We start from the raw sequence: 22,764 nt of genomic DNA, 5'->3' as shown, positions 1-22,764 counted from the left end.
GCTCTTGGGTTTGTGTTGAGCGGCCTTCTAGGTCCCTGTAGTCTGGGGAGCCCACGCTGCACCCTGCCCTGCCCTTGCACTCACCTGAGTTCAATGTGAGGCGATGATTCCAGCCTTAAAATGAGGGTAGAGCCATCCGCACACACCGGTATGCAGATCCCGGGGAAAGGGCTGACAAGACTTCATTCACGGCGACCCCGCCTGGCAAGGCAGCAGGCGGCCGACAGCGTGGTGTCCGTGGTGTCCGAGGGCACGTCAACTTTATCTGGCATTTAAATGCTCCAGCCGGAGGGCTTATGTTTACATAACGTAACAAAGAGCTCTCCTAGCTTCCACCAGAAGCCCCGAGAGCCATCCGGGGTGCCTGGGAAGTGAGGTCTCCAAGCTGTGGGCTTCACGCCCAGTCCCATCGGTGATGCGCTGGCTGCTGGGAACGTGCTTCAGGTCACTCACGTGGCAGGGGAATTCCAACAAGGATCACGGGATGGCATTTCCTCGGAGCTCCGCTGGGGCGTCCCAGGCTGGGTTCTCAGATAAGCCCCAGCACAGCTCAGGTCGTCCCTTCGCGTTGGGAATCTCAGCCGCAGACAATCTTCTCGGGATTTCTTGATGCTGACGTGTACCCCCAGGTGGTGGTGTACAGTGTCGCTGTCTTGGCTGTTTGAAAAATTTAAAATTAAAAAAAAAAACGAAGTTGGGAAGTTGATGTTTCACATTTTAATTTTCGCCCAGTCCATATTATTAGCACATGAAACGGTCCCCGGGAGTTATGGCGAATCTGTCCTTGCCCCTGGCCCCCGGGTCCCGTCCCCAGAACGCCTGTCAGACCGCTGGGTGGGCCCGGGAGGCCAGGCCACCGCCCTGCACGAGCTTGCACTCATCGCAGTGTTGGCTCCTCTTTGAAGGGCGGGTTTAGCTCGCTCCGCACCCAAAGAGTGCGGCCCATTAGCGTGAGTTTTGTTTGTTACTTCCAGGTCTTGTCAGACTCCACCCCCCTACGCCAGTGGTCCACGTTGGGTTGCTCGAACTTGACTAGGGACGATCCCCAGTCTTCGGGGACTGGTCCCAAGCCCCAGCACCAAGGATGTGTGGTGTGTGCTCCTCCGCCGGGAAGATGCGGCCACAAGGCCCCGGCCCTCGGTCCACTGGCGGAGCTCCCGCACCGGCTCTGCTGAGCGTGGGGGCAGAAAAGGTACATTTGAAAGACTAAGGTCAGAAGTCAGGCTACCGAGTCCCACCAGCGCTGCGTCAGGCAGGCCAGAGGGCCTCAGTGTCCGCACCTGAGCCTGGAGCTGCTGAGCCCAGGAGTGCCCTTCCCTGCCCACCTCCACGCGCGACAGCCGGTCCCGGGTCCTCGTTTGTTCTCCGAGCGCCCCGCCCCTACTGGGCGGGTCCCTGCGTCTCACTCCCTAACCTGGGCCTTCATCCCACTTCCTGGCCCCGCTCACACCCACCCACCTGCCGGCCCCTCCCATCCACCGCTGACCACGCCCACCCGTCCCTCCAAGCCCCGCCCACTGCCTCGTGCTTCCCGGCCACGCCCACTTCTATCCCTGACTCCGCCCCTTCCTCAACCGTCAACGGCCACCTGCGCTCTCGCAGCCCGAAGCTGTCCGTGCGTCCCTCTGAGGAGGCCTGTCTCGGGGTCCCTCCCGACCTGAGACCCCCAGCCACCGTCGGGTGTCCCCAGGGCCCGGGTCCGGTCTGCAGGTGGGGAGGGGGACAGAGGGTCCCTGCGCACGCCCTCCACCCCCACCCCGGGCGGCAGGGCCCCTCCCCCACCAGCCGGTGGGCCGCGGGGGCGGGGCGGGGGGGGGGCGCGGCGCGGCACCCGCCTCACCGGGCCGCGTCGTTGCAGGTGCGCGGCCCGCGCTGGTCCCGCCTGGCCCGGGGCGCCGCCCGGGGCCCCGTCCGCGGACATGGAAGAGGGCGCCCTGCTCGGCGGCATGTCCAGCCCCGAAGAGGCGATGGTGCCAGACCTGTTCGGTGCGGACGGCGGGTTTGTGTCCGAGAACATGCCCCTGAAGGCCGCGGCGGTGGTCGGGGCCGAGGAAGAGGAGTTCCACGTGCTCAAAGACCCGTACCTGAGCGCCGCGGGCCCCAAAGGGCCCCTGCTGCACGCGTTCAACCCCCCGCTGAGCGGGGACTGCAAGACCAAGGTCAAAGCCGAGCTCCTGGTGGAGGAGAGCGAGGAGGAAATGCTCGGGGAGTTCCCGAGGCTCCCCGACCTCGACCCCCTGGAGGACCCGGTGCTCCCCGCAGCGCCACCCCCGCAGCCCTACAACGTGCACTTCCTGTCCCCCATGCGGACCGCGCACGGGAGCCCTGCCATCGTGCCCCTGGGCGCCTGGGCGCGGGAAGGAGCCGCCCACGCCGGTGTCCGGGTGATTCCAGTAAGATCCGCGTGGGAAACAGGCACAGAACCCCCTGGAGCCCTCCCGAGTAGGGTCGTGAGGCTGTGCTGGCTGCACCCCAGATTTCCTGTGTCAGTGGCAGCCCCCCTGGTTGGAGTCTCTCATTCCAAACAGGGGGTGCCCCTTTGTAGTCTGAGATGCACCAGCCAGCCAGCCAGCCAGCCATTCTCCCTGAAGGTGGATCCGGGCCTGAGTCCCTGGTTCAAACCCAGCCTAACCCTGCAGAGGGCAGGCAACCCCAGGGACAGGACGTGCGAGAGTGGGTTGACCTGGTGGCTGCTGTCCCTGGCTTCCAGAAAGGAGCCCTGTCTGTCCGTCACTGGGGTGCGTGACAACAGATGCCATGCCGGGGAGGGCTCCGGTTCCCGCATTCCCCCTTCTTGGCGTTTATGCTGCTTTGTTCTCCGGGCGGGTGTAACACAGGCCGGCACACTCCCTCGAGTTCTCCGCCAGCTGCCCGCCTCTGCTGCAGAAAACCACTGGCAGTTTTCTGCTGTGTTCTTGCGGAAACCAAGCACATTTGCGTTTATAGGAGGCAAAGGATCCCAAGGACGGGGATGCTGGCCCCCAAAGCGTCCAGTTTGGGGAGTGCAGTTAATCACACGGCCGTGAAACCACTTTGGTGCCGTAGCTGAAGCCCTCACGCCCCACGCTGCTGGGGCAGCCGGGCCCACTGCGTCGGACCCACAGTGGGTTCCATTCCCCGGCCCCCCAGTTTCCGTCAGCACAGCTCCTGCCCCTGGGGGGGATGTTGGCTGGGGCCCCCACCACACCCCCACCCACCTGAGAGGAGCCGCAGCACAGCTGGTCCCCCACGCCTTTCCGAAAGACCCGCCTGTCCCCTCACAGGCAGCGGGCCGGGGGCCGGGTGGGGGCCACGCAGCGCCAGTCGGCTGCTGCCTCCAGGCCTCCTCACGTGCTTCACGAACCTCACGGTCACGCCGACCTTAAAGCCCTCGGTGCTGATGGTGGGTTGTTTTTTTTTTAAGAGACCCTTTAGTTCTTAAAAATCCTACCGACGTGCGGTAATGTCGTGGGTCGGTCCCCGCTCCCGGCCTCTCCCCGGTGTGACAGTCCGGCCGGAGCAGAGCTGGAAGGCGAGGCTGGCGGTCACGCCCGCCCTCGCTGTTTCTCGTTAGCAGTGAGCGGCGTTGTCCCAGGAACGCGTTGCTGTTTCATTGTAACTTGTCGGCAACACGTCACACGCTGCATCCCGTTTGCTCAGATGGCAGCAGGGGTCAGGGGTTGCGGCCTCGCCGGGAACAGGCAAACGACAGGCTGGGACATGTCACGCAGCCTGGTGCGCCTGCTCTGAGGATAGGGACCGAGGGCGGGCATTTCCGGGAGGCCCCACTCGGCTGCCAGTGCCCGTGGGGTGGGGGCTGTGGGGCAGCCTGAGGGGCACTGGGCAACCAGGGTGTCCTCTCGGGGCCCTCGGTCCCCAGCGCGGCCGGCGCAGGGCCTGCTGCCCGGCAGGGAGAAAAGCGAGAGGGAGGGAGGCAGGGGGAGGGTGAGGACACTCTGGTCTGACGACGTCACTTCCCCCGAGACTTCCACGTCTCCTGCCCCTGCTGGACACAGTGTCCACGACACGATTTCTGAGGCAGCAACTGCTTTTCCAGGTGGAGGTGAAGGAAGGAGGGGGTGCCAGTGAGATCCCGGAGGAGGCCGCCCTGCAGAACCCCCTGTGCCCGGAGGCCCGCGTGTTCCGGTCGTCCCAGGAGGCGGAGGGCGCCTCGGGCGCGTCTCACCAGGACACCGGCCCCGTGGTAATGATGCCGAAGAGAGCGTGGCCCTTCGTGCGGCCCGTGCGGCCCCCAGCACTTGGGGCTCGGCCGCCGGCAGTGCCGGGGGTCTCAGTCGCTGGTTGCCGCCCTGCCGGACTGTCGCGCCAGCATTTCTGGTCTCTCATCTACCCAGAGGGGCAGAAGCAGAGCCTTCCTGAGGCCCCTTTCACCGCGGAGAGCCTCCTTTCTGCCGGTCCTAGCAAGTCGAGCGCAGATGGGGACGGGCTGTATTTTTAAGGCTGGCAACCACCAGTCCCATCCCTCAGTGAGGTCCCCAGACCTGGGGACTGGCGCCCGCTCAGTGGCCGGGTTGGTGTGTTGGTAGGGGGGTGGGGCGGGGCTGCAGGGCACGGCCGCTTCCCTCCCTCCCCGCCCCAAGTCCCAACAGTGTGGACTGACACTCCCGTAGGACAGCCGGTGGGGACAGCTGTGGTTTTTGTGCTGCTTCCCTTCAACCCTCAGGAGTTACCAGGCCTGTAGGCCGGGCGTTCCTTTCCTCTCCACTTACATACAGATGAGCATACAGAGGTGTCGCTCCGCCGGCCTGCACTGGGAGGGGGCCTCTGGGCCTCCAGGACTAGTGGTGAGGGTGGGCCAGGAGGGGAGCCAGGGGGCCCGCCCCCAGCTTCCAGTGAGCAAAGAGCTGGACCCCCAGGACGGCCTGCCTGCTGCCACCAGCATCCTGGCCCTGAAAAAGAGGCCGTGGCCCTGAGGGGTGCGCCTCAGCGGGGATGCTGGAGGAAGAGCTTGTCGGAGCCCAGCCTGGCAGCGACGCCTCCACCCCTCACCGCTCTGCCTGTGGTCCGGTCAGGCCTGCGGGCCAGCAAGCCGGATGGGCTCTCCTCCAGGGACTGTGGCGGGGGGGGGGGGGGGGGGGGGGGCAGGGCGGAGCCCCAACTGCACATGGGCAGGGGCCTGAGGGTCCCCCTGAGCCTGTCTCCCGGTGTCGTGTGCCTGTGGGCGCGAGCGTGCGCATGGCTGAAACTCAGCTCTCCGGAGACGAGTGGAATGGCAGTGCCCAGGTCTGCGGTGGGCGGGGTCGGCGCCGCACCAACGCAGGCTCTGCACGTGTGGCTTCCGCCACGGTGGTCCTCGCGGCCCCTGGGGTTTTCCCCCCAGGACTCCCAAGGGCAGCCCGACAGCAGCACCACAGCCCCTGCGGTCAGGCTGGGCGCTGTGTGGGGGCAGAAGCCGCCGCCCTCTGACCTCGGGGACAGGACTGCGCACAGGGAGGGCTCCAGCTGGCCTGGGCCCGACGGGTGTGACGGGCTCACGGGCGACGTGTTCACAGGCCGGGCCCGAGCGGGCGGTCTGAGAGTGCGGGTCAGGCCCAGGGGTCTTGACGGGGCTTCTTAGACCTTTCCCGTCCTCGCATTAACCTTTCCAGGTTGTTCTCGTAGAGGGTAAAATTAACACACATTTAAAAAACCCAGGTGTTAAGTGACAGTGTGTGCGCGGGGCAGGAAAGAACAGTGGTCGTGAAGTGAGAAAACACTCTCTACGTGTGCGGCCGCCGCAGAGACGGAGCCCAGGCACGCGGTCTTCGGTGGGACTGCCTGGAGCTCGGTGGGGCCGGGGGCGGGGGGGCGCTCGGCGGGCTCTCTGCTCACGTGGACCCTGGGCAGTAAGGGGCGCCGTGCCCGGCCCCACGGGTCAGCCACCTGCAGAGAAGGGCGGGGCGGGAACTCCCGCCGGCCCACCCACACGTCTCGCGGGACAGTTCCTCCCGAGAGCGTGTCGTCGTGGAGTGACAGGTGGACCGCAGACCTGCCGCCTGCCGTTTTCCACGGAAGCTCAAGCCCCGGGGTAACGCTGTGCCCTCAGACTGCGGCGGTGTGCGTGGGCTCACGTGACCGGCCAGCGTCCCACACGGCGCCCCGCCCACCGCCTCTCATTGCAGGTGCTGTGCCAGCTGCGGGGCGGCGCCCCGGTGCTGCGCCTGGACGGCTCCGGCGCGGCGGGGCTGCAGGCCCTCCACTGGGCCCCACGCGGGCAGGACCCGGGCGAGTCTCCGCAGGCAGGTACGGAGCCGGCCGAGGACACGGCCTGCGTGTGCCGGTCGGGGACCGTGCTGTGGCCGTGCTCGGGAAACACAAGTGAACCGGGTCGTTAGGATGCTGAGGAGGCGATCCGGCAGACGTCGTACTCCGTAGCAGTGAGCCAGGAACAGAAAGTGTGTTCGTGGGCTGGTGTCTGTGCGCGGCACCGGCTGCCTCAGCCTCTCGGGGCGCCGTCCCCTGCCGCCGCCGGCTGAGAGGCCTCTGCGGCCTGGCGGGTGACGAGTCACGCCGACCAGTGGCCGCGCCGGGCGGTGCCGGGCCGAAGCGCCGGCCTCCCCAGGTCGGGAGGGAGGCCGCTGCTCAGGCGTGCTGTGGACTAACGCTCAGTGCGAGCGTCTTTGTGGAATCGCCTCGAGCTGACGGAGCTGTGGCACAAGTGCTGACGGGGGGCGCTCGTTCACTCAGAACCCTTTCCAGCCGGCCCGAGAGTAACAAGCGGCACACCCGCACCACGTGGGCTATCCTGAAGGCCTCGTGGGGGGCCGAAGATTCAAAGGGGTGTGTTCCCGGAAGTTAGACATGAGTTCTCTAAAACCAGACATTACTGTCCACATTTCTTTGTAGACAGTAATGTAACTGAGTCCTCCTAAACCTTGGGTTAACCGGGATGATTTTCTCATTAAATGTTAAGGAAATTTCCTTATCAGATGATGCGCTGACCTGCCCCAAACTGAAGTCAACACTAAACCCAAATGTCATTTCAAGGGACCTTTGGAGTCCAAGGTACGGAGGAGGAGGAGTGTGGCTCCTGGTCCCCCGGGTGGTCCCTTCACCCCGGGACAGCCGGACGCCCTCCAGGCACGGCCTTGCCCCACCGCCAGGAGCGGGGCGGGGCCTCGGGGCTCTGCTCTGGGCTCCAGTGGGTGGGGGCCACCCCGTCCTCCGCACAGACGGGCAGAGAGGGGCTCCTTCCTAATGCCCTTCCTTCAGGCGCCCGGCAGGTCCTGAAGCCTGCAGAGCGCAGAAGGGGAGGGTCTGGGTGGTGCTCGCCAGACCTGCTTCCTTGCCGTCCGATCACGACTGCCCTGCCCAGTCCCCTGCGCGGAGCTGCAAACGTCACCCTAGAGTGACCGCACGCCGACCGAGGTCTCAAGGTGGCAGCACTCAGAGGCCACGCGAGCCCCAGCTCTGCTGGCCAGCGGTTCAGGAGACCGAGCCCGGCTCTCCCTCCACGGGGCCCCAGACACCGAGGTCACAGGCCGCTCGTGCCTCAGGGGTGTTCTTCACGGCGCCCTCAGGCCAGAGAAACACCTATCAGTCAGCTCCAGTCCTTACAAAGTTGGGTCCAAATAGCCTAATAAACATTGACATCTGGACACCTTAGGGCTGGAAGAAGCACACACACAAACTGGAAGTAGTTCACCTGGTGACCAACAGATGTCGCTGTGCTTTCTTGAAAACAAAAGCTCTGGGCTTCTGGCTGCGTTTGGGGGGCAGGTGCAGTGGGTGGGGCTCCCACCAGCATCGGGGACCCGCACAGCCTGGCCCCGACGCTCCAGCTCAGTGGCTTCATGGCAAAGAAAAAGGGTGTGAGGGGTAAAAAAAATCATTGACCTGGAAGCTTTTTATAGAATGAAAGCATAAATAGGATGAAGATAGTGTAAATGACTGCACCTGATAATCCGTGGCTCATTTTCGGTTCTGTGCTTCCTTCCGTGTGCGAGCGGCGGGAAGACAATGCGCGGCCTCAGCCGGTTCTCACTGTCCTCCTTGCAGACGGCCCCAGACCAGTGACCGCCCTGGTAGGACGCCTCCTGCCCGTGCCAGCAAAACTGAACCTCATCACACAAGTGAGTCATCATCTTAACTTTTAAAACCCCAGTCGGGCATTATCGGCTCTTGAAGTGTCGATTGTCAAAGGTGGCATTTCTCAGGCAATACAATCCGTCCCCCATTTAAAGACCGACAGGGAACCGCCGGCCAGGCGGCCCAAGTCCAGGGCATGAACCTCTGACCCCTCCGTGACACTGTCTCGTCCTCCCCTCGGCCTGCAGGCCACTGTTCTGCCCCTGTGGTCCTGCCACCAGCACCCCCCAGTGTTAGGGAAACGCTTTGCTGAGATTTGACGTGTGTTCGTGATGAGCCCATACTGTGCATGTAGCAGGGACAACTGTAAGACAGATACGCACTTTTCCCTAAGTCCGGCTGCAAAACGTCACCGCCCCAGGAGTGCCTCCCGTGACTCCCGGCCCAGGCGGCCAGCCACTGTCACCGTCCCGTGGTTTCGGGGCGTGCATGCGTGCGTGCATGTCCACAGGGAGCGTGAGTGCTATGGGGGTCTCGTGAGTGTGTGTGTGTGTGTGTGTGTGTGAGCTGCACACCAGGACAAGCCCAGCACACACAGGGCATCACCCCTCCCACCGGCGGGTGCAGGGCTGAGCGGCTAAGGTCGCCTCAGCCAGCAAACAGGAAGTGAACCCCCAAAACAAAATGAAACACACGACTCTGCCCTCCTGCGGGAGCAGCTGCACGCTGGGACCGTGGAGGGCAGGCATCAGGGACGGGGCTGGTGGGAGGAAGGCAGGCTCCAAGTTTGCACACGGCGTGCCAGCCGGCTCCGTCCAGAAGGGGGCCTTGATCACAGTCTTACAGCCGGGGGGCCTGAGCCCTGGGGGTTCCCAGCGGAGGAAGACTGGGGGGCGAGGACCAGCGCAGTACAGACAGGGTCACGCCTGCTGTGGAGGCAGCCAGGGGGAGCCGCTGGGGCCAGGGCGCAGGAGCAGGAGAGGGTGGAGGGACTGTGCCCCCGGGGGGCTGGCGCAGAGGAGGGCGGGGGGTGAGGGCAGGGACCCAGCTGTCCTCTAATATCTGCGGTCTCAGGACGGTGGCTCAGCCCACAGTGGCAGGGGGGTGGCACCTGTGTCGTGCACGGGCTGGGTGTGGGACGCGAGAGGGAGGAGTCGGGATGCTGACTTTCAGCCTGAACCGGTGCCGAGGCGGGTGCCCGTGAAGACAGCCAAGAGCCTGCGGGTTTGTGGGGATACGGGGTCCCGTGCGGGATACCCAGGCCTGCGCTGGGGCCTGCTGGGGGCTGGTGCGGTCCTCCTGGTCCTCCCGGGGCAAGTCCGGACGAGGCCGTAAAGGGACTGTGATGGAAAGCTCTGGAAGAAAAGGGGCCGTTTTTCTCTGGGTGGAGGGGCTGACTGGGTGGGACTTGTAACGCACACGGCCGACTCAGAACACGCGTGCCTTCACCCCCGCAGCTCGGTGAGGCCGCCTGCGCGTCCGCAGCCAACGGGCCCGCCTTCCCCGCGGGACCAGCCCTCGGGGTGCCGCCCAAGCCAGCTGTGGCCGGGTAAGGACGGCAGCGGCCGGCTCTTGCTTCCGGGCTTTGCGAGGCCTCGCGGGCACATTTGTGACCGCCTCAAAACCAGCTGCGTGCCCCCCCACACTCGTCCCTCTTCCCCACAGTGACGGGGTGCAGCCCAACAGCGCCTAGACCAGGCACGGCCTCCAGGCCCCTAGGTCCGCTCCCGGTCAAGGCCTGGCCAAGGGGCGAACTGCCTCCCCCCCCACGCCCCCCGCACAGCCTGGTGTCGGGCGGGAGGGTGGGGACAGTTGATGGGAAGATGGCTCCTTACCACCTGATGCCCCCAGCCCGCTGCCGTGCTCCCGGACAGTGCGGGGTGGGGGTGGGGGTGGGGGTGTGGGGGTGGCCCCGGCCTCCTACGGACGCTGCCAGGAGGCTGTATGGCTCTGCAAACTCCCCCGGGAGGGGCCGATGCTTTGAGGGGTCTCCCTCCCTTCTGGGTGAGTCCCTGGGGAGCGCGGTGCCGGCCGGTCGGCCCGGGGGGCGTCACAGACGAGTCGTGTGGGCCGCACGCGCTCTGGGCGACACGCTTGTGCCCGCCGCCACGCCGGGCTGCTGTCTCCGCAGGTGCTGCGACTGCCTCGCCGCCGGGGACTGTGGCAGCCGCTGCAGCGGCTGCAACTGCCGCAACAGTTTATGTCTCGGGACCGAGCGGCTGAAGGCCATCAAGGTAGATAGCGTCCCACTAAACACGGGCGTCCAAAAGGGTTGGAAGTGCTTGAGGTGCTTACAAAAACCGTCTCTGGAGAGTCTTCCTTCCGATGCAGGGGGAGCCCTCGGGCTGGTTCCGCACGGAGTGGGGCTCCGCTCCCGAAAGGGGCCCCGAGAGCCCTCCCTCCTCCGGCGGGGGCGGCTGCGGGCCCCCCAGGGGCCTGGTGTGAGAACGTGCGGCCGCCCTGTGTCTGGGTCTGAGAAACGTGGGCCGGGTGTGCGGCGGAGGCCCACGCTGGGGGCACCGTCCACGGGCATGTGGCTGGTCCACTGAGCAGAGAGGAGACGGGGGCCGGGCGGGGGGCTCTCAGCCATCACGAACATCTTATTTGTGGTCCTGGGCACCCGGTGACAGGAGACCGTCGGCTTCCCTCCCTCCCTCCCGGGCCACCAGCCCTGTGGGCCCAGTGCAGCAGGACACGGCCGGGTGCGCCCCAGCTCCCAGAGGGCGGTGGAGGTTCCACCGGGCCGCCTGTGTGCCAGAGACTGTCCCCCTGCACCCTGGCCGGTCTGTTCGTCTGAAACACTTAACCCCCTCCTGAAGGATGGGCCCGTCAGCTGGAAACAACCCACAGCTCTGGTCCAGCCCGACCCACGGGGCGGAAGATGACGGACAGGTGACTTGGGCCCCCTCGCACGTTCTGTGGGGGCGCAGGCCCTGCCGGCCCCTCGGAGTGAAACGCTCGGCTGGAAAACGCGGCGCCCCGTGCACTGTGGGGGGACACGGAGCGGTGCGTCCGCTTTGGGGGATTGCGTGGCGACGGCGGCTGGAGCCGTACCTTCGTCTGCTCCGCGACCAGGAGCGGCTCTGTCCCGGAAACACAGCCCGCGCGTGGGGAGGAGTGTGCGTGTCCACCGGACTGGCTGAGAGCGTCCTCGCCGGCTCCACTCACCGCGGCCCCACCCCCGGGTGCCCGTCCGTGGTCGAGGGGTCCGTGCGCTGAGGGGCGGCCATGGGGCAACACCGCACGGCAGTGCGGCGGGAGGAGCAGAGCCGCGGGCGCCGCGCCGAGGGAGGAGCTGGACGGAAGGGGGCGCTGTGCCACCCACCGACGTGGCATCGTACTGGCGGTTCCCACCGGGGGCGTGTTGGCCGGGAGGGAGTCTCTGAGGGCTACCAGGTCCTCCAGCTTGACCTGGGGGGCTTCCTGGGGCACTGGCCGGCTCGAACTCACCGTGCCCCACCCCCAGGCCTGCACCATGGACCCCCACCCGGCGGCAGCCTCGCTCCCGGCCCGCGCCACCCTCCCGGCAGGCCTGCGCTGCGACTGGCGACTCCCGGGTCTTTGTGACGAGCACCGACTCCCTGTGTTACCAGAAACGCGAGGGCAGCTGTGTGTGTGGGTACAGGGGAGGTAAACAGGGGAAACACGTAAATGAGCCGGACAGGAGCGGCCGCGCTGCAGGAAGGGACAGCACAGTGGGGGACCTGGGCTCAGTGGGCCGTGGAGTCGGGGTCCGTCACCTGCCACCTGCTGCTCGGCCTCTGGTGCCTCAGGCTGCGCAGGGGCGCCCCCGGGGCTGCCCTGCGGGCGACACGCACACGGACCCCGTGGAGACGCTGGGGCGCAGCGAGTGTCGAGTGCACGCGAGCTGCTGGCAGGGCCGAGCCCACGGTCTCGGGGAGAGCGGCAGAAACTCGGGGGGAGGAGACGCGTCCACACGGGCACTGCGCTCCTCCGGCCCCTTCACCGCCCGCTCACCTCCCACATCGGACGACAGTGACTCCCAAACGCAGGGGAAGCCAGAGCCTGGCAGTGCGGTGGCCGTCGGGAGGGGACAAGCAGGGCCACGTGCTCCCGTCACGGGGAGGAGCCACTTCTGTCCCAGGGGCGGCGGCCACAGGGAAGTCTGACGGGAACGAACAGCCGGTTTGCAGGGCGACACCCAGCCCCTGAGCCACCCGGCCGGGCGGACTCATTTCTGTAACGGAGATTACGTGCCTCAGAGATCAAGCAGACGGGCCCAGGTGGCCCGTGGGAGTCTGCCCCGTGGCTGTGGCTCTGGCCCTGGGAGCCACACACGATGGCCGGCAGACCGGTGCCTCCAGCGGTGGGCCTCCCCCTCCCTGAGCAGAGTGGGGGGACATGTGCCCAGGCGGACGCCAGGCGGTGCTCGGAGTGGGTGGGCGGCTCAGCCCGGCTCGCGGCCCCTCAGAGGCGAGAAGCGGGGGGGCCTTCCCGGGGGCAGACCGGCTCCTGGACGGCCGCGAGCTTTTCCCCGGAGACCGCGTGGCCGTGGGGGGCTTGCTTTCCCTTCAGCGTCTCCCCTCCCTTGTCTCCCTCTGTTCTTCCTGTTGAGGGAAGAGGAAGAGGCAGGACCCTCGGGCCTGCTGGCGCTGGGCAGAGACACCGCCTGCAGGGGCTGTCTCTCGGCTGCGTCGGCCTCTCAGCAGGGAAGCTGTGGGTCTCCCTCTAGAAGGGGGTCGTGGACGGTCAGGCTTCGGACGGGGGCCCCCCCCCCCCCCGCACCGGCTCTGGAGCCTGTGCCCAGAGATCTGCGCAAGCAGGTCCCACTGTGCCCCGGCTCGGACTTGGAAAGCGCAGCCGAGACCTGGGCAGAGCCAGGACGCCGAGAGGCGTGGGTGAGCCGCGGCCCCTGGCAGCAGAGCAACCAGAGCTCCCAGAGGAGCTTTCCGCTCAGGACACCGGGCCCCCCGCTGAGACGCGGGGCTGCGCGGGGAGCGCCAGGGTGGGGACGGCGAGGCCACAGGAGCCCCCGGGGCCAGCGTGGGCGAAGGCTTGGACCCAGGCTTGTGGGGCTCAGCCGGGAGCCGCCCCGCCCCCCCGTGGGTTCGTGTTCTGGGGCCGCACAGCCCCCGCAGCAGGGGGAAGAGGTGAGCCCCGGCTGGGACGGCGCGCCAGCTGCCGCACGCGCACTCCCTTCGAACCCCGTTCTGGGGGGGGTGCTTCCCCTGAGTGCCCAGCGGAGGCAGAGAGCACCCTGGGGACTCCCACCCACGTCACCCAGCCTTCCAAAGCCCCTCCCCACCCCCTCGTCGGCACGCCAGTGCGTCCCCACAACGGTGCCACGTGGGGACGTGGGGACGTGCTCTTTGCCCTCCGCACACGAGGGCCTTCTTTGGTGTGGGAACTGCACACGTGTAAATATAGACTATAAACAGTTACTTAGCCCAGATAGAATCGGTTCATTGTTTGATGACCAGCAGGGCAGCCTCGCTTCACGGAAGCGTTTTCTGCCACCAGGCCACAGTGATGTGCTCTTCGGTCTGCAAGTGCGTCGGCTGCAGGAGCTACCCGGAGAGCCCAGAGCGGAGAGCACCGGCGGCCGTGCCTGCCTGCGCGGAGACCGGAGGCGCCGAGGGCGGCCGGCCGCCATGCAGAGCCGAGAGGTGGGCGCCCTGAGCGGCCCTCCTTGTGGGGAGGCGGCTGCCTTGGGAGGAGAGTCTGTCTGTGCGGGTGGGGTGGGGGGCGAGTGTGCGGGGCCACGCCGGGGAGGGGGGCAGGGCCCCGGGGCCCCCGCCAGACCGACACTGACCACCCGGCAGCTCCCTCGGAGGCCCCGCGGCCCTGTCCTGCTTGTCCTCTCAGCGGGGGCCCTGCAGGGCTCCCCGGTGGCGAGGGTGTGGCCTCCAGACAGCAGACCCTGGCCACCCCTCGCCGCCTGCAGCCACGGCTCAGGGCCGCAGGGACACGGGCTGCAGGTGTCCCCGCTGTCCTAGTCGGCAGCCTTGTGGTGGTCCTCACGGCCTCAAGGCTGGCCAGGGGTCTTACCGTGTTGGACCAGACCGTCCACTTTAAAGAACGGCTCTGCACGCAGATGCCATTGACTCACGTCGTTGTCGAAGAGCCAAGCTCAGGGTCGGTTAGAGAGACGCCCGCAGCACGCACCACCACAGCCTGCGGGGCCTTTGTCTGTGAACGCTGGCCGAGACGTGGCTGCACGTCCCGTGAGGTGGCGCGTGGCAGTGTCGCCGCCTCCCGCGGGCCTCTCCACTAGGGGCGCCCCGTTCTCCCGCCCTCGGCACACGCCCGTGCGTGGTGTCGGGACGGGCTGGACGGGGAGACCCGAGCCAGTCCCGGTGACCAACTGACTGCTGCCGCAGCCCGGCTCTGCCCAGCCCCCTGTGGGCATTCTCCCGGAGCGCTCCGGCGCTCACACAGCCGGAGGGGGCTGGGGTGGGGGCGGGGGCATCGCCCGTCCTATGGGATCAACCACAGCTGCCTGTGGGCCCCTGTGCAGGGCTCCTCGGGGCCCTCGGAGGCCGGTGTGTCCCCAGGAGTGGCAGACGAGGGTGGCCTCAGGGCTCCTGGGGCTCCCTGGCTCCTGGGCCCCGGGGGTGGGGCGGTGGGAGGCCTATGCCCAGCCTGGCCGTGCAGACCCTGAGCCGGCCCGGGCCCAGGGTGCGTCTGCAGGGCTCCTCCTGCCCAGCCCGGGGCCAGGGCCTCAGGGTTTGTGGGCGGATCTACCTCGAGAGGGATGTCAAGAAGCTGACAGATTTCCCTTCCTCTATGTTTTTCCTCTAAAAGTAATGCTTGATGTTATTCCCGGGAATAGCTTCCAGTATTAGGGAGGCACCATTCGACTTTGGCCAGTGCCATGCTCTAAAGTGCCGAGACAGGCCTGTCCCCTCGCACGTACAGTGTCTGAACGCGGCGGAGCCCCTGCCGCAGGGCTCACAGGCGCATCCCCACAGGCGGTCCTCGTGCATCTCCTGGGAGGTGGTGGAGGCCACCTGCGCCTGCCTGCTGGCCCAGGGCGAGGAGGCCGAGCGGGCGCAGCGCCCGGAGGGCCTGGCCCAGCAGATGATCCTGGAGGAGTTCGGGAGGTGCCTGTCGCAGATCCTCCACACCGAGTTCAAGTCCAAAGGGCTGACCATGGAGTAGAGCAGAGCCCGGTGGGACGCGGTGCCAGCAGGGGGCGCATCGAGGACGGAGGCCAGGTCTGGGGGAGCGGCCACACCAGCGAGGTCAGGCTCCCCCTCCGCACCGGGGACACAAAGACTCGGTCTCCCAGGGGCCAGCCCCCCGGGGCCCCTGTGTGAGGGCAGGCACGACCCGGCCGTTGTTGTGGGGCCACGGCGGGGAGTGTGGGCCCCGTGGGCTGGGCGACGTGTCTGCACCGACCCCGGAGGCTGGCGGGTGGGCCTGGGGCCCAGGGGTGGGGGCGAGCCCGGCCCTACTGACCGCGTCCCCCTCGGGAGTTTTCCTCTGGACGTGTCTCTGCATGAAAAGCCATATGATTTCCCCCAAATTATTTAGAAACCAAGTCCCCCGATGGGCCGCTGAGACACGGCTTGAAACCCCCAGGGGACGGCTGCACACCCGCAGGATCTGCGTGCAGACACGTCCCCAGAGAGGCAGGGACCCTCGCGCACGGCCGCCCCGGCAGTGTCTGGGGTGTGGGGCTGAATCACCCGGTTCCCCAACCAGCGCCCACTCGAACGCCCCATAATGACCATTGTAACAGTGTTGTTGTTGGCGGGTGTGGTTCAAGTAACTAGTTTGCGAAGCCAGCAGGTAAGATTGGCTAGTGAGGTGACCCTTTCGGTTCTGTTGTAAAGCGAAGAGGAATAAAAGTTTCAAATGTCTCGTTGTCATGATTCCCGAAGTAAAGGACTAGCGCTGGCCCCTCAGGCGACGCCGGGACGCCCCTTCCACCCACAGTGGGACGGACGGAGCAGCGGCAGCGCCGGCCCACCCGAGGGTGAGCGGGAGCTGCACGAGGGGGCGGGCGGAGCTGCACTGGGAACAGCTGAGTCCCGGCACCTGATTCTTCTGTTTGGGCCCCCTCTCCTGTCCCAACGCGGACTCTGAGGCCAAGGCCAGGGTGGAGACGGCAGTGTGAGAAGGTGGGCTCTTGGGGGCGGGGCCCGTGGCTCCGGGAGCCCCTCCTCCCCCAGCAGCCAGTACAGAGTAGGACAGGCTGCTGCCCTGGCCACCTACCCCCTCGCCCTTGGGGCCGGAAGAGGACCCGGGAATGGGGGCTTCCCCACAGTGCTGCTAACGGCCACACCTGCTGGCCACACAGGACATTAAAAGTTTCTAGTTAACTTATGTTATTTTTATCCTCCCCTGAGAACAGGCTCACTGATTCGAGAGAGGGGGGCAGGGAGGGAGGGAGGGAGACAGAAACACCCATGTGGGGGGAACCATCCGACAGTCGCCTCTCCCACACGCCTGCCCCCACAGGGACCAAACCCGTAACTCAGGCACGTGCCCTGCCTGGGAATTGAACCCGAAATATTTTGGTTTATGGGTCGACACTCCAACCAGCTGAGCCGGGGTCAGGTGACACACTGGGTACAGTAAGCAGAGGGACAGGGCTGGAGGGAGCGCCGGAAGGCTGCGGGTCTGGGCCAGACCGGGCGCAGGAGGTGTGGCCCCGGCCGGAGTGCGGATTCTGGACCACACAGCCCGCCGTCTAGGGAAAGGGCAGGGGGGCGGAGCTCGCCCGGAGCGGCCGTGGGAGGAGGGAATGCTGCCTGGTGTCAGGGACCAGGGGCAGGGGGTCAAGGGCTCAGGCCCCCACCCCGTGCCCACCCTCCAGGAGCAGAGCAGTCTCGGACGCCGTCCTCAGGCCGGGGCCATACCGGAGTCGCCGGGGGCGCGCTGGAGGCCTGGTCCGCAGACGCCCAGCGCCGCAGTCTGCGGGCCGCCCCGGCGCAAGGACATTCGGTTGCGCCCAACCCAGGGAGCCCCCGTCGTCACGTGACCCGACAGAGGGCCTGCGGCTCCGACCGACCGTGGGACGGGTCTGGGGTGTGACTGTCATCCTTCGCAGGGGACGCGCCACTCGCTGCCCGCCGTGGAGGCGTCCCCACGTGCTAGCTTCCCGCACCCCGGAGTGGCGCGCGTCTCCGGTCTACGGAACAGCTCAGGTCTTCGGCACACACGCCGTCCCACCTGGGCCCCGCGCACCCCCACTCCCGGCCTCCACCCTGCCTGCTCCCTCTTTTCTGCTCCTCACTTGCCCCCTCACGACGCCGACCGACCCCTCCTCCGCCGCGCTGCGGCGCGCCCTCTCCCTGAAGCCTCAGCGCCCCCCGCGGGCGCGGGGTGCAGCCCGCTCTGCGCTTCCGCCCCAGGGACCGGCTCACCTGCACGGCTCTGTGTGTGCCGCCTGCGCGGGGACAGGGCCCCACGCTCCCGGACCCGCGGAGACCAGAGCAGGGGTGTCGGGGAGGCTCTCGGTGGCGGGGTCTGTTGTTGAGACTCCGATCGAACACATGTGGTCGCAGTTGGGCTCCTCCGTGAAAGCGCGGGGGCGGGGCGGGGGCGGGGCGAGACCGGCGCGGGGAAGAAGAGACCGCGAGAGCACTTGCTGGTTTTTATTTTGCTGCTCAAAGTAATTAGCAAAGGGAGCGTCGAGGGGGTGACCACACAGCTCCAGAGCAGGCAGCACGGACGTCCCCCTGCGCCAGCGGGCCAGCGGGCCAGTGGGCCCGCGGGCCCGGCCCCTAAAGTCCGACCTCACTGGACTTGATGAGCTTGCCCGGCGACCGCGGGACTGCCTGCTCCGTGTCTTCCGAGGACTCGGCCGCTGGGAGCGCGGGCACCGCGTCCTCGGCCTCTGCAAAGGGAGGAGGGATGGGACACCCCGGTGAGGCGCCCCCTGCGGCCGCCCAGAGGACAGCCGGATGTCACAGGGCTCCTGTGGCTCGGACCCCAGGTCCCGGCTGGTCTTTCCCACTCCCTGCCTGCCGCCCGCACCCGCCCACTTAGCATGCATTCCCAACTCTCAGAGTTTGAGAGTCACGCTTTGAGGAAGCCTACTTCCTGCCTGAGCAATAAAAGCTGGCATCTCCTCATGAAAAAAGTTCCACGTTACAAAACTCAAAACACCAAACAGAGGAAAGCACAGTAAGCCCAGGAAGAGTCAGTCGGTGGGCCGCTGCTGGGATCCATGATGCAAGTCTCCCCGGGGGCCCCACCGGCTCCCGCAGAGGGACGTGGGGACTCCATCCCGAGATTTCTACGCCCTTCTCCCCAGCCCCCCTCTCCCAAGGAAGAGCAACTGGGCCTTAAGGGTCCTCCCCCACCTGCCCGCCTCCCTCTCCCACTTTCAACCCAGGCAGTGCGGCTGGGACACAAAGGTCTCAAGACAGAACGGAGAGTCAGCCTTGACTCGCACACACTCACCCCGAATTGCGCCCAGTGGGCCCTGACAACCAAATGTCTCTCCCCCCAGAGCATCAGAGAGCCCTCTCCCCGTTGTCCCCACCCGGCTGGCCGAGCCCTGGGGGGTGGTGTGACCTGAGATGACCTGGCTGAGGCCAGACCCTCGCTGCTGCAGGGGCGATAAGCATCAAGCTCAGACAAAAATGTGGGGGATGAAGGGGCCCACGGGGAGGCCTCGTCGCCCACGGCATCTGCAGGGTCCAGAGCCACTCATTTCAATGCAGCCTGCCCCAGGTGCAAGGAGAAATCGAACCCTGACATCTGGGCACCTGTTGGTGTACAGCACCTGTGGGTACCACGGCCACGCAGCCACGGCGGCTGTGGCCACGCCAGAAATCCCACGGCGTGAGCTGAACCCCGAGGCCCTCTCTCCCTGGTGCCAGGTGGTCGGATGACCCTCCCCAGGGACAGTGCGGGAGCGGCAGCAACCCCAGCCCGTAGTGCCTGGTCCCAGTTCCCAAGCCCTGTGACACCAGCCCAGAGGGTGACCTCACGCGTACGGGGTCACTGGTCACCGAAGTCAGGGGAACGCTTCCCAGACCGGCTTCCTTTTGGGGAGCCCAGGGTCCCCAGAGGGGAATGTAAATCAGTCGTGATCCACTCACCTTTGAGGTGCAAGAACGTCAGGAACTCCATTAAGGCACGCATAGCCTCGCCCTCGGGCAGCCGCCTGTCTGGGCTTCCTAAACCTGAAAGGGACGCCTTTCACAACCCCCCCCCCCACCCCGGTGCTCTGGGGCTCACGCCAGCACTGTCCACAGCCCCCCACCCAGGTCAGGGAGTCCCCCTCGAGGGAAGGCATCTCCGTGGTGCCGGGGTCCCTCTCCTGGGGTCCCAAGTCTAGAAGGACTCTCCGCTGTCCCCGTGCTTCCCGAGACCTCACTCCCAGGCGCTGTGGTCTCTGTTCCCGGCAGCGGGCAGCTGTGGCAGGGCCAGCCTGGGACCACCGCCCCGTGGGGCCTGGAGGCCACGGACGGAGGAGCGACTCGGTGCCCCGGGGCTGGCGTCCTCTCACCTGACCTGGCGGCGACCTCAGGCTGGAGCTCCCGCTTGCCAGTGAGGCCGAGCTTGTCGTGGAAGGACCTGTGGTTGTCGATGGCATCTGCACCCAGACCAGAGAGGACAGCTGCTGAAGGCTGTCACGTGCTCACACCCTCCCCGCCCCCAGGGGGACGCAGGGCTGCCGGCCCCCACAGCGCTCACAGAGCCGCCTGCAGAACTGGGGCCACGGCGTGGGGGCCACGGGAGAGGCAAGGACGTGGTCCACGGTGGGGGGGGGGGTGCCCGGGGAACTCGGGCCTGGGGCAGCAGGAGCCCCAGGAGGCACCGGCAGACGACAGGGGCTGAGGCCCTACATCCCCGAAAACAAGGGGGCCCACGGGAGGGTTTGAGGTTCTGATGTAATCAGGTTGTTACTTCCCAAAGACCACTCTGGCGGCCCGGTGGGGCCCGGGGAGAGACAGAGAGACGGAGACAGTGCGGGGGGGGGGGGGGGGCCCGGGCCAGGCAGTCAGCTGGCTGCGTGTCGCCGGACACGTCACGGTTGTGGCTCCCATCCCAGCCAGGGCACGCGCAAGCATCCGCCCGTGGTTAAGTGGAACGACAAATCCATGTTTCTCCCTCCCATTCTCTCCCTCTCTCTCTCAAATCAACAAATGAATTTTTAAGAGAAACTATTGGAAGAAAGAATGAGGGCTCTCAACCAACCAAGTGGCCTGCAGTGAGGAGAAGGGGCTAGACCCGGGGCGGTGGGCCGGGGGACCAAGGAGGAGAGCGGGGTGAGGGCGGGCGCCTGAGTTCCTGTATGCGCGGCGGACAAAGGAAGATGCTGCTTTCCCCAGAGGCATCGTCCTCCTTGGCACTCGGTCTGGAAGAACGGCTAAGTGAGCCCGCCCGTCCGACAGCGGGTGGGGTGTCTGCTGCGAACCGTTCTGCTTGCCACTGTGTCCCTGTGGACCGTAGAGGTCAAGGGCAGACTGTTAAGTTGTACAGACTTCTGGCAAGTAGCTAGTCTAGGGGACAGGTCCTGGCAGCCCAGCCCCTGGGCGGGGGAGGGGGCGGTAAACTCAGCGGTGGGGAAGGGTCCGTTCCCTCGTTCAGGAGGCAAAGCCTTCCCCGTGACTGTTCAATATTCCAAAGGCACACGGTGAAGCGTTTCGGTTGAAGGGTTCCTGCTGTTGTCTGCGTCAGTGGCACCCAGGGACGAGGTGCTTTCTGAGGGGGAGAGCTTGGGGCTGCAAAGGGTTCAGGAAAACGTGCGCCCCCGGAACCAGTGAAAAGACCCCGTGGGACCTGAGACCAAACACGCCGCAGATCCTGCCTGTGACGCATCTAGTGTTCGTCATCTCCGCGCCCTCAACGGCCCTCCCCCGCCGCCCCGGGCGAGGGCTGACAACCCTCCGCGGCTGGAGAAAGTTCGTGTTTAAACGCGGGATTGGGAGCTCAGAGCTCCCGGAGCGGTTTAAACGCAGAGGCAGCCCTGGGGGATGGGAGCAAAGGCGCTGCAGGACCCGTCAGGGTTCAAGGCCAAGCCAGGTGCCTCCAGGCTGGGGGTGGGGCAGATGGGGTCACGGCCAGGAATGCCAGGAATTCCTCCCGGAGCCAGGGAAGGAGGGAGCTGAGTACAGGGGGCGAGGAGCACAGCCCGGGGACCTGCTGCAGAACCCGAGGCAGAGCCGGCCGCCTTCCAGAGCGGGGACGGGCGCCCCCTAGGGGCCGCCAGGTGCACCGCTCATTAACCTACGCGGTTCAACCCGTCCTCAAAGTGCGGAGACCGCCGCGTCTCCCTCGGTCCCACCGACGCAGCGACGGCGCAGGATCAGAGGGACGCCTGGCCGCGCACCTTCCAGAAGGAGCGCAGCGAACACAAATGGGGGCAGCCGGCAGAGCCGGGCCAGTGTCGCGAGGTACCTGGGCGCAGCGTCACTTACGTGGACCAAGAAGGTAGCCGGCGCTGTTCAGGGTCCAGCCCCTCTTTTCCTTCACCTGAAGCGGGAGACAGGGGTCCGATGGCGGGGCTGTGCCGGGCCCGGGCTGGGGGCGCCCACAGAAGCCCCGGAGGCAGCTTCTGCTCGCACCGCCCAGCAGGGTCCCCGGGGAGTCACCGACCCGCAGCAACCGCGAGACTGGGACCGCAAATGTGCGGGAGTCGTGCCTGCTCGCGGTGAGCTGAGTGGCACTGCGGGGCGCGGGGGGCGGGGGGCGGGGCCTGAGCCCACCGGCTTTCCCGGCAAGAGGCAGGAATTAGAGCAGCGCGTGCACTTAGGGAAACGGCCAGCATTCCAGGTGCGCCCCCCAAACGCTCTCTGCGACATGGCACTCGGACTCGTAGCTGCTTTGCCCAGTGACCCATTGACCACAGGCTCCTCGCTCGCGTCAAGTGGTGCGGAGCACGCGCGGCCGGCTCGGGCTCCACGCCGCGGAAGGGACCCTCGGGGAGTGCAGCCTGGCTCGCAGCGGCGCTGTCTGTGCCGGGGGAGGCGCGGCGGGGACCGGAGGAGGGGGCGTCTCCGCCGGGCCTGGATCTTCCGTGCCCCTCCCCCCAAGCCCAACGCCCGAAGCCGGACTTTCCGCTCCTGGCACGAAGCGCCCACGCGCTGCCCTGTCTGCTGCTAATTTGATCGCCCCCCTTCCCTGAGAAGGTACACGATTTGGGGGGCCAACGTTTGTCCCCGCCCTGCACTTACCGGTGACCCGAGCCCCAGGGAGGCCGAAAGGGCCGCGGCGAGGAGCAGGGAGGCGAGCAGGGGGGCGCCGCCTCTGGCCATCTGCAGGGGAAGACGCGCGGGCACGTCGGGCGGAGCTCGGACCTAGCCCACCCGGGCGGGACCCAGGGCAATGAGGACGGAGCGGTTTGTGACTGCGCCCCCTGCGGCTGGTGCCCGGACAGGGGCAGGGGACGGGGCAGAGGCGCCGCGCTCCCAAGAGCGTCCGCCGGCAGGCTGGAAGAAAGGGGGCGCCCCCCGCTGGGCCCCCGAGGGCACTGGGTACCTTGAACGGCGGCGGTCTGGGCTGTGTCTGTATCCTGGCGGCGGGGTGTCGGCGGTCCCGGAGTCGAGTCGTGGGTCAAATAGGGCCGGGCTGGGGGCGCTCACCGCAGGTCACGGCCTCGGGCTCCCTCGACGTGTCGGGCCCGCAGCCGCTGGGGCTGCTATTTATGCGGCATTAGCGGCGCGTTCCCGGGCCCCGCGGCCACGTCATGGGGCTCAGTTCCCGCCTTCCTCACCGCAGCCCGATGGGGGCGGGAGTGCCCGCAATGGCTCTTTAGGGGGGCTCCAAGCTTCGCGGGAGGGCCGCGCAGTGGTCTGTATTGAGAGGAAGGGTGGCGGGCATGGCGGAGAG

The 22,764-nt window shown here is 66.9% G+C and overlaps 2 protein-coding genes across 2 annotated transcripts; one reads left to right on the top strand and one right to left on the bottom strand.

The window, feature by feature from the left end:
* Window positions 1–1,580: 1,580 nt before the first annotated feature.
* TESMIN (testis expressed metallothionein like protein) lies at window positions 1,581–15,608 on the top strand. The gene is made up of 13 exons (XM_036030027.1): window positions 1,581–1,710; window positions 1,859–2,393; window positions 4,037–4,183; window positions 6,102–6,222; window positions 7,978–8,051; window positions 9,082–9,320; window positions 9,440–9,556; window positions 10,139–10,241; window positions 11,474–11,626; window positions 11,781–12,003; window positions 12,778–12,866; window positions 13,489–13,634; window positions 14,940–15,608. The coding sequence occupies exons 2-13, from the start codon at window positions 1,920–1,922 to the stop codon at window positions 15,127–15,129; spliced, it is 2,076 nt and encodes a 691-aa protein (XP_035885920.1). The 5' UTR covers window positions 1,581–1,710; window positions 1,859–1,919; the 3' UTR covers window positions 15,130–15,608.
* A 1,968-nt stretch (window positions 15,609–17,576) lies between these two features.
* On the bottom strand, window positions 17,577–22,550 carry GAL (galanin and GMAP prepropeptide). Its single transcript, XM_036027599.1, has 6 exons — window positions 22,414–22,550; window positions 22,110–22,190; window positions 21,354–21,408; window positions 19,439–19,525; window positions 19,029–19,112; window positions 17,577–17,815 (listed from the first exon to the last, which is right to left on the bottom strand). The coding sequence occupies exons 2-6, from the start codon at window positions 22,188–22,190 to the stop codon at window positions 17,703–17,705; spliced, it is 420 nt and encodes a 139-aa protein (XP_035883492.1). The 5' UTR covers window positions 22,414–22,550; the 3' UTR covers window positions 17,577–17,702.
* Window positions 22,551–22,764: the final 214 nt, after the last annotated feature.

Source organism: Phyllostomus discolor, chromosome 6, assembly GCF_004126475.2.
Source record: "Phyllostomus discolor isolate MPI-MPIP mPhyDis1 chromosome 6, mPhyDis1.pri.v3, whole genome shotgun sequence".
Lineage (NCBI taxonomy): Eukaryota > Metazoa > Chordata > Mammalia > Chiroptera > Phyllostomidae > Phyllostomus > Phyllostomus discolor.
Note: the sequence above shows the minus strand (reverse complement) of the source record. Positions and strands in the feature narration are given on the sequence as shown.

Bases quoted from the DNA above. Each gene is read 5' to 3' on its own strand.
- GAL (XM_036027599.1), bottom strand. From the start codon at position 22,190: ATGGCCAGAGGCGGCGCCCCCCTGCTCGCCTCCCTGCTCCTCGCCGCG. The intron at 19,526-21,353 runs GTAAGTGACGCT...GTCTGGGTGCAG, and splicing joins CGGCTACCTTCTTGGTCCAC to ATGCCATCGACAACCACAGG. The intron at 17,816-19,028 runs GTGAGTGGATCA...CTCCCTTTGCAG, and splicing joins GACGTTCTTGCACCTCAAAG to AGGCCGAGGACGCGGTGCCC.
- TESMIN (XM_036030027.1), top strand. From the start codon at position 1,920: ATGGAAGAGGGCGCCCTGCTCGGCGGCATGTCCAGCCCCGAAGAGGCG. The intron at 6,223-7,977 runs GTACGGAGCCGG...TCCTCCTTGCAG, and splicing joins GGGCGAGTCTCCGCAGGCAG to ACGGCCCCAGACCAGTGACC. The intron at 10,242-11,473 runs GTAGATAGCGTC...CCCCACCCCCAG, and splicing joins AGCGGCTGAAGGCCATCAAG to GCCTGCACCATGGACCCCCA.